At 41.6% G+C, this 9,406-nt stretch overlaps 1 protein-coding gene across 2 annotated transcripts; it reads right to left on the bottom strand.

The window, feature by feature from the left end:
- Window positions 1-36: 36 nt before the first annotated feature.
- clcc1 (chloride channel CLIC-like 1) lies at window positions 37-8,222 on the bottom strand. Of its 2 annotated transcripts, XM_026304551.2 has the most exons (11): window positions 7,697-8,222; window positions 7,484-7,591; window positions 6,069-6,179; window positions 5,627-5,848; window positions 5,216-5,356; window positions 5,012-5,111; window positions 4,338-4,435; window positions 3,897-4,043; window positions 3,232-3,801; window positions 1,855-1,993; window positions 37-1,698 (listed from the first exon to the last, which is right to left on the bottom strand). In XM_026304551.2, exons 1-10 carry the CDS (start codon window positions 7,826-7,828, stop codon window positions 1,895-1,897), a joined length of 1,728 nt encoding a protein of 575 aa, XP_026160336.1. In that variant the 5' UTR covers window positions 7,829-8,222; the 3' UTR covers window positions 37-1,698; window positions 1,855-1,894. The 2 variants fall into 2 exon arrangements, with proteins under 2 accessions (XP_026160336.1, XP_026160335.1); XM_026304550.2 differs by lacking the exon at window positions 1,855-1,993 and having other exon boundaries at window positions 7,697-8,211.
- Window positions 8,223-9,406: the final 1,184 nt, after the last annotated feature.

Below are 9,406 nucleotides of genomic sequence, written 5' to 3'. Positions count from 1 at the left end.
GATCACATTTTATGATCATGTAAAGGGTTCACATATTTTTTCTGTTAGACACATTAAGCTAAGAGATGCTGACCTGTTCTTTGCACAGACAATACTAAAGCATGAATTACAATATTGATACAAAAACATTAAACATGATTTTTCCAGGCAAATACTGTTCAGTTGTTATTTTGGACAAATCTAGTAAAATAAATGGTTTTCTAACAGGCATCTCAGATGAAATAAAGTAATTTAAATACCTTAAAATTAGGGAGGGTCCATAGGCAGGGTTTTTCTTCAAGCTGCATTTTCTTTTACTCTAAATAAATCTTTAATCAGTCCAACTGTCTCTGCATCTTAATGACCTTGATTAACTGAGTTTTGGATGTGCAGCAATTAACTGCTAACAAAATGTTAATCTGTAGTTTACATCTGTTTCACATTACCCACCAAGTGCCAGAAATAACACAGAATGAAAGCACAAATGCTTTAACTGGGGTTAGTTTTTCTGTTTTGTCATTTACCATTTGCTGATTTGAAGTCAGAGGAAGATTTATTAAACCAAAACCAAGACATTCATGACATCTGCCACAGCTCTGCCCAGAGACATGGTCACCAGCCAAGACAACTTGTATCCGAGTAACTTCACACTGGATACTGACAGTGACGGTGTAGAGATGAAATGCCTAATATCCAACATAATTTGCCCCCAAAATTCAGAACCTTCCTGTGATAATGTCAATAATGATTTGCACTAAAGTGCAAATCTGGGGATTGCAAAAACAGCTCCACGTTTATACATCCAGCAGACTTCAACCAACACATTCTTTTTTTTTTAGTTGTATTTCTGGCCACCTGAAAAACAGAATTCCAGTATTTCTTTTTTCTCCACCAAGCCCTGAAGCAAATTAATGTGAACTATGTTCACCTTCTTTTCCAGTCTTTAGCATCATCTGTGTGCCATTTATAACTGGGCAGGTAATGCAGAGTTTATCAAATCTTTTTAGCAGCAAACCGCTAGATACCAGTGATGAGCACCATGAGAATAAACCTGTGATTAGTAATGTTACAGAGCTGAAAGACTTACTGGCACCATCAGAATAAAGATTTCATCCAATATACTCCCAGGTTTTACTTGAACTTTTATCTTTACTATAAACTTTCAGACTGTGATTCCTGCCTATGGAACAATACACTAACAGACCAGTTCAAGTAAACAGTGCTGTTTAGTTGAATATACTGTTTACTTCAATATCTACTTTAGCCTGGCTTGCTGCACAGTAGACTGAAGGAAATGCTCTTTCTGTGGAAATACAGCTCTGTCAAAATCATCATGAAATAATGAGCCTACTCACTAAACAGTGCCTCCCCTCAAGAAAAGGCACAGTCAGTTGACTGTACAGTAGCAGGATAAAGTTAGCTACCAATAGTCTGGTAGTTCCACATTGGGCTGTCTTTAAAATGTTGTTGATGCACTTCCTAACAATGTCTGTAAGCCTGTCTCTCAGGTACATTAAGTCTCTTCGGCATCCCTGCCTCTACACACCACCAAAAACCACCAAATGATGGTGATGCTGATCTTGCTGCTTTGATGATGCAGTCAGTTGCAGATGAGGTGGTCTACTCGGCTGGTCTTGTCTCCTGAACAGGAAACCCAACAGTTTCCAAACATGGTGCCAAGGTAGAGGAGGTCTTGTCTTCAACTGATGCCACCAGGGTCTGAAGTGAGGGAATAAGAAAAACATTACACAAAAATGTTTTACACACCAACAGTACTCAAAAAAACAAAGAAGATGAGGTTGGAGTTTGTGAGACTGTGCCGTGGGAAAGCAGTTGGCCGGCTGAACTAAATAACTACAGGCTAATGGCACTCACATCCCATAATCTGAAGGTCTTGAAGAAGATGATTCTCCATCTACTGAGACTCGATGTCAAACGCACAATAGATCCCCTGCAGTTTGCTTACAAAGTACACACTGCTCAAAGGGATGGGGGTGGACCCCTCCTCTGTTTCCTGGATCAAGATTACATGACAGAAAGGCCACAGTTCGTCAGGTTGGGGAACTGCATCTCTGGTACAGTTCTGAGCTGCACAGGAGTTCCACAGGGACTACTATGGCTTCATTCCTGTACACATTGCACCCAGCAGACTTTAACTACAGTTCTTGCCAGTCGTGCCACATTCAGGCTAGTGTTCCATGTATCAGGAATGGACAAGAAAAGGATTACAGGAGTCTGATAAAAGCTCTCAGGGACTAAAGTCAAAAAAGCCACCTCCTATTAAACACCGCTAAAGCAAAGGAAATGGTAATGTAGTGGATTTTTGAGAGTCTAAGCCCCCTCCTTATCCAATCAGCATCTGTGGTGTGAACATTAAAGTGGTGGCAGCCTACAAATGTAGGTGTACACCTGGAAAACAAACGGGACTGGTCACTAAAAATCCTTGCAAATATATAGGAAAAATAAAGCAGAGACTGCTTAGGTCCTTTAGACAACTGTAGGAAGGAAGATGCTGCACGTGTTTTACCAAAGTTGGACAGTTGTATCCTGCATTCTTCTGGGGAGGCAGCATAAAGAAGAAGGACGCAAGGCGACTGGACAAACTGGTGTAAAAAGCTGGTTCAGCGACTGGAATGAGGGTGGACTCACTGGACGCTGTGGTGGAGAGATGCTCACAGACAAAGGTAGAGACCATCCCGAGAACACACTGACCATCCCCTTCACAACATTCTGATGGAGCAGAGAAGCAGCTGCAGTGGACAACGCACCTCACTGAGCTGCAGGACTGAACCATACAGGAGATCCTTCATCCCCACTGCCATCAGGCTCTACAGCACCTCAGCCAATGGCAGATGACTGACCAACATGAACTGGACTGTTACTGACTACTTTTACTACTTAGTACTTATTACTTTCACTACAAAACTACCTGAATTTCGCTTTGGGAATTAATAAAGTTTCATCTCATGTCATCCTCAATAACATTATGTTTGGAATAATTTACTAATGTTGAATTTTACTAATGTTTTTACTAATTTTACCAATGAATGTTACTAATGTTGAGACAAACCTAAGACTCATGGCAGCAACCCAAACATGATATGTGTATGAAACAATAAAATCTATCGATTAGTGTATGCACAATGCATAAGCATTATAAAAATAACAGCATACTTAAAGGTTGTATGTCTAATGTCTTACAATGATTTATCAGACTTCATTTAGTTTTCATGTTTTTTAAAAAGAACTCACCTGAACATCAGTTTGTGAATGGCGTGTCCTTTCTGGCTGAGATCTGGGTGCCACACTGTCTTCGCTGGGCTGATCTTCAGAATGCTTCTCGTTCAAAGGTTTATCTTTTGACTGATTAGAATCCAGTTCAGTGGGTTTAGCTTTTGTTTGGTCTGTGTTAGTAGCAACACTGCTAGCTTGCACTTCTGCTAGCTCCTCTTGTGTCTCCTGCTTATTTTCTGAATTTGAGAGATTCTGCTCTACCTCATGCCGCGCAGTGTCTACCTCGTCCTCACTGTAAGCAGGATCAGCAGTTCGTAGAGTCTCCACAACCATCCGGGCTGGTTCTTCTCTGGGTCTGTTGGACCGCCTCTGATGAACCTGGTTCCTTTGTAATCTCTCATTATGGGCTTGGTGAATTTGCCCTAGTTGTGGTGCGTCTCCTGCTGCTAAATGGTCACCATCCCCAATCCTCTGTAATTGAGGCTGTGGCTGCTCGAGCTCTGGAGGATGTGGATCCCTTCGTGGGCGTCGAAATGGTGCAGTGATGCCATGCTGGAAGGCTGCCTGCACACTTCCATACATGAACACCTTTAGAAAAGTCAAACAAATATAAACAAACACTGTCTGATTTTATTCATTGCTGTTTTTTTATGTGTCAGTGAGAATTTATTAAGGGTCATTACCACAATAGCGAGCACGATAGTGAGGAGAACTGGGATCTGCAAGGTAACTGGCAGATCTTTGAGGAGGGCTCGAAGAAACTCACTGATTCCCTGGCCAAGATGCTTCAGTGGCTCTGTGATGAAGGTTGTGATGGTAACTGAGATTGCCTAAACAAACATGAATGTTTAAAATGTAACTTTGTGTGTGCCATTGCCACTCACCCTAATTTATTCAAAACCAATACAAAATTAAAAGTGACACTGTGAAAGGCTGCCATTCTAGTTCCTCATGAAATGACTAAAAGCGTAGCACAAGATTGTTATAGCAATATGTCTATGTATTGATGTCTTAAAACAGGAATTAACTACAATTTTCCTTATTGCGTTTAAGTCTTTTTCATACACAGCAATATATGGTTTATGCAGCCACTCAAAACACATACACAAAATACAGGGACCTACCTTGGTTGGAGGTACCAGCAGAAATGGATTGACCACAAGGACTTCATGGTACTTCTGACAAGGGTCATCCTGAAGAGTCCAGGTGCTTCTGAACCACTCTGCAGGGAAACAATAAAAGAGAGTGTCTTCACCAAAAGAAGCTCAGAAACAAATTAAACAGTTAGTTCTAAAAAAAACTGGCATATTTTTACAAAAGCTTGGAATAACTGTATATTCACTGTTTCAAAACCAATCGGTGGCCCTAACAAGTAACTTCAGATAAACTTCAACATGGTGCTGGTGCCCATCATGTAATTAGTTCAGAAACAAGCATAATAATTGTCATTATAACATTCTGTGCAGTGGAAACTATTTGAATTTTAAATTTGTTAAACTTACAGATTTGGTATTCCTTTGTGGGTTAAAATATCTCATGGTTTTAAAAAGAGATCCTACCGACCATCTACATTTGATAATGAGCATTCTTCAAATTGATGCTTGTAAACCAAACTCCCTCTGACAGAGCCTGGAGAACATCTGCTGTGTGAAGCAGATAGCTGGGTTTCAGGCTCATTTATCATGTTGCTTATGTCACCCAAGTCACAGGTATTACGGACCGTAAGAATGAAACAGGAACATGGTTTTCACAGAACCCCAAGGACATGTTATAAATGTTTACATTGTTAATAGCTTACCCTTCAGACTATCGCTCCAGTCAATTTTCTTAATTCCAGTGCATTTTTCATAGAGACTGTTCATCTTCACTATATTGTTTTGGTGCTCAGCAAAGGCAATCTGAAACAAACAACATATGATGGTTTTACAAACGTGTTATTAGACTGAATCAGTGCTGGATGTCTGAAAACAACAGCAAGGGAATTGAAAGAGCTTTTCTTCACCTTGTACAGGTAAAACCAGTTCCAGACAATACTGATGAAGAAAGAAACAGCAAACATTCTCTTGAACTGCATGAACCAGGAGACCTTTGACCACAGCTCAGTGCAGATGATGGCCACAGTGACCAGAACAAACAATCCCATCTGGAAGAAAAACAGAGAGAGCATGGGCATGGCAGTGACAATCAGAGAATTCTGGTTTAATCTTAGATTACATGTAAAGTCTTTGGCTTGGAAGTTCATTTTTAAGTTTTTAATGTTTCCACTGCACAACAGAAGGATGTACATTTTCTCTATACAAAGAACCATGTGTAACTACATGTTTCAGGTGAAGACACATGCAAAAATGATTTTTCCTGAAATATCTTTTGAAAAACTCATGAACAAAGATGTAAGACAAATGAATAAGCTTACTTTTAACAGGGTGTCAAGCTCCACGCCAAAGGTGTCTTCAAAACGCCACTTCCAAGCTTCATAGTCATGTTTTCTAAGATTTACCAGTATCTCACTGATCGCATTGTCCAGAGCCCCTGTTCTCCAGCTGTCCTCACCTTCAAGTAGGGTCTGAATCTCTGTCATGGCCTGTTTCGACAGTCTGATTGTGGCATCATAGAAGCCATCTGAGGAGTGACTGGGCTGAGGAGAAATAAGGACGGTGTGTTAAAATGAATGTCCTTTGCTACGATATCCAGGTGCCAGGTTTCAATCTAATAACTGAAAAAGAGATATTGTTTGAGCAACAAACATCAAGGATATAATATTTAAATAGAAAGCTTTCATAATTGTAGATTACATGATGATTGCAAATAAATTTAAAATTAAGAGGGAGACATTTAAACCCGTATAATGCACTTACCAAACCATTTTTTTCTATTTCTTTCATGAGTCTGCTGAGGAATCTCTTGAACACTGGATTGCATGTAGGCTGCTGAGAAATGAGCACAATCTTCTTCTCTTTCTCTTCAATCTGAATGAAAGCAAAGAAGAATATTTGTTATGCTTGATTAATTCCACAAAGGCAGCTTTCTCACTTGCCATATAAAAATTCAATATCTTGCAAGCAGGGGAGATGTTTGGTTTAAATAAAGCCTGAATTTGTTGAATTTGTAATTTCTGTTTGATGGATGAAAAACTGTCTCCAGGAACTTATGCTCATTCATTTTTATGTAGGTTGCTGATCATGTCAAGCTCCACACCAAAGCAGAGTGAAATGGGTACATGCAATTGCAATGGCCTGGAGCACCCCGGTCTTGTTTCTTGTTTCTAAAATTTACCTGATCCAGTCTGAGTGGACCGGCACCAGATTATTTACTGGTGTTTAAGCATATTAGACACTAACACAGGTTCAATACTTAGCATAGCACACAATTAAATTAGAAATAAGCTAAAACTGCAATGTATAAAATGTGAGTTAGTAGCATCTAGTGGTGAGGTTACTTCTGAGGACCCTTTTACACCCATTTACAGGCAAGAGGGAAGGTAAGGTGGTCATCACTTTAAAACAAAACACAATTTCCTGTGTTTAGTTTGTCCATTCTGGGCTCGTGTAGAAACACAACAGCACAACATGGCTGCCTCCATGAAAGGAGACCCCCTCCCTATGTAGATTTAAAAGGCTCATTCTAAGATTAAGACAAGGTGACTAACTGTCCTGTGAGTGCCCGAACCTGTCAGATGTCAAAAGCTAAGCAGGGCCAGGTTTGGTTAGTACTTGGATAGAAGGCCGCCAAGGAAGACCAGGGGCCACAAGACTCAGCCACTGAGGTTGCACAAGCCAGTGAGGTCTCAGTGTCTGTGCCAAGCTTGAGTAAATGAGGAGGGTTGCATCAGGGAGGGCATGTCACATAAACCTTGTGCCAAAGCACTCAAGCAGATCAATTGATTTGCCGTGGTGACCCCTAATGGGAGCGGCCGAAAGAAGATGAATTCCAAGATTACACACCAGTGACGATGAAAATGTTATTGAGTAACATTTTATTTCTGCCAGTAGGTTGATGTAAATATTACATTTTCAAAATTTGTGAGGTCTAAAATTTGGAACTGCTAGCCAGATGAAGTGAGGTCCTCAGAGTCTGTTGTAAATGTAAAAACTTTTAAAGATATCATTTTAACTTTTAGCATTTTTTCCTTTGCCCTGACTGTTTTATGCGTAACACTTTGCTTTCTACACTGTGATTTGTTTCATATTGTCTATTCTGCACTTCCTATGCACATGCTTGGTGTTGAAGTGAATCCCTGTTTTTTGGGGCAAAATAACACCAGAACACCAACCAGTCTCTGCAGATCCGCCACTTGGCTGCTACACGACTCCAGCTCAGGCGGACTGGAGTCCTGAGTGTACTGTCTTCTTTTGGTCCCCACATTGTTATAATTTACAGTCTGGGAGGCACAAATACACGCAGAGTCAGTGTCACAACATCAGAATGGCTTCACAATAATCAATAATGTGTTTAGGTTCCTGCGCGTATTCAACAATGCACCAACCTCAGTAGGCTTCCTCATACTTTTGGTGCTTGCATCGTAGTTGAGCATATCATAAGGGTCTACCCAGTCGTTCCCCACCTCCTGTCCCAGGGCAGCCAGTGCCAGGCTCTGGACCAGAACAACGAGGAGCATTTCAAAATAAAGCAGAAGTTCCTTAAAACTGTCCTGGGCTGGTGCAACAACAAGCTACAGAGTGAAGGTAAGTTCAGAGGCTAACTTTACTTTGGCTAACTGAGAGCTAACGTAACGTTAAATGAATAAATTGCAGGTACAGACATCGCTATAACATCCGCTTTGTAAATCCTGTAACGAAAACTCCGATTATACGCTGATATTACTATAATCCAAGTTAAACTCTAACTAAGATAGTTTAAAACAGATCTCCGTAACGACAGCAGGTTAGGGGCACTTAACAAAAAAACTATTTACGGTTAAAGCGTCGACTCGTCACCAAACCTACGTGCGTCGCAAAACCGCATGGGAAATGTAGTTTCGAACCGATGACGCGCTGAAGTCGCTTTTTAGTGTTTGTTCTCTACAACCGATGTTAAAATGGTGACGTTAGTCATCAGATGTCAATTAAATGTCATTCATCCACCTTCTTCTTCTTTTCCTTTGGGCTGCTCCCGTCAGGGGTCTCCACAGCCAATCATCTGCCTCCATTTAACCCTATCCTCTGTATCCTCCTCACCCACACCAACTATCCTCATGTTGTTGGAAAGAGCCAGGAGACAAGAGATGGTACATCTTCACTACATGTAAGAACCTCCTCTTTGGTCTTCCTCTAGGCCTCCTTCCTGGCAGCTCTAACCTCAGCATCCTTCTACCAATGTATTCACTGTCCCTCCTCTGAACATGTCCAAACCATCTCAATCTGGCTTCCCTGGCTTTTTCTCCAAACCATCTAACATGAGCTGTCCCTCTGATGTCCTCATTCCTGATCCTATCCGTCCTCGTCACTCCCAGAGAGAACCTCAACATCTTCAGCTCTGCTACCTCCAGCTCTGCCTCCTGTCTTTGTCTCAGTGCCACTGTCTCTAAACCAGACAACATTGCTGGTCTCACCACTGTCTTGTCCACCTTTCCTTTCATTCTTGCTGACACTCTTTTGTCACACATCACACCTGACACTTTCCTCCACCCGTTCCAACCTGCTTGCACACGTCTCTTCACTTCTTTTCCAAACTCTCCGTTGCTCTGGACTGTTGACCCTAGGTCCTTAAAATCCTCCACCTTCTTCATCTCTACTCCCTGTAACCTCACCATTCTACTACTCATTTACACACATGTACTCTGTTTTACTGCGACTAACCTTCATTCCTCTCCTTTCCAGAGCAAACCTCCACCGCTCTAGATTTTCCTCCACCTGCTCCCTGCTCTCACTCTCTCTCACTCATCTGCAAACATCATGGTCCACGGAGATTCCTGTCTAACCTCATCTGTCAGCCGATTCTTGGTGCAGTCCCACCTCCACCTTGAACTCTTCTGTCACCCCTACAGCACACCTCACCACTGTGTTACAGCTCACATACATGTCCTGCACCACTCGAACATACTTTTCTGCCATTCCAGACTTCCTCAATCAAAACCACAGCTCCTCTCACGGCACCCTGTCATACGCTTTTTTTCATCCATCCATCATCTATACCTGCTTATCCCTAACCAGGGTCCCAGGGATCTGCTGGAGCCTATCCCAGCTTTCTTTGAGTG

Source organism: Mastacembelus armatus, chromosome 4 (assembly GCF_900324485.2).
Source record: "Mastacembelus armatus chromosome 4, fMasArm1.2, whole genome shotgun sequence".
In the NCBI taxonomy this organism is placed as follows: Eukaryota; Metazoa; Chordata; class Actinopteri; order Synbranchiformes; family Mastacembelidae; genus Mastacembelus; species Mastacembelus armatus.
Note: the sequence above shows the minus strand (reverse complement) of the source record. Positions and strands in the feature narration are given on the sequence as shown.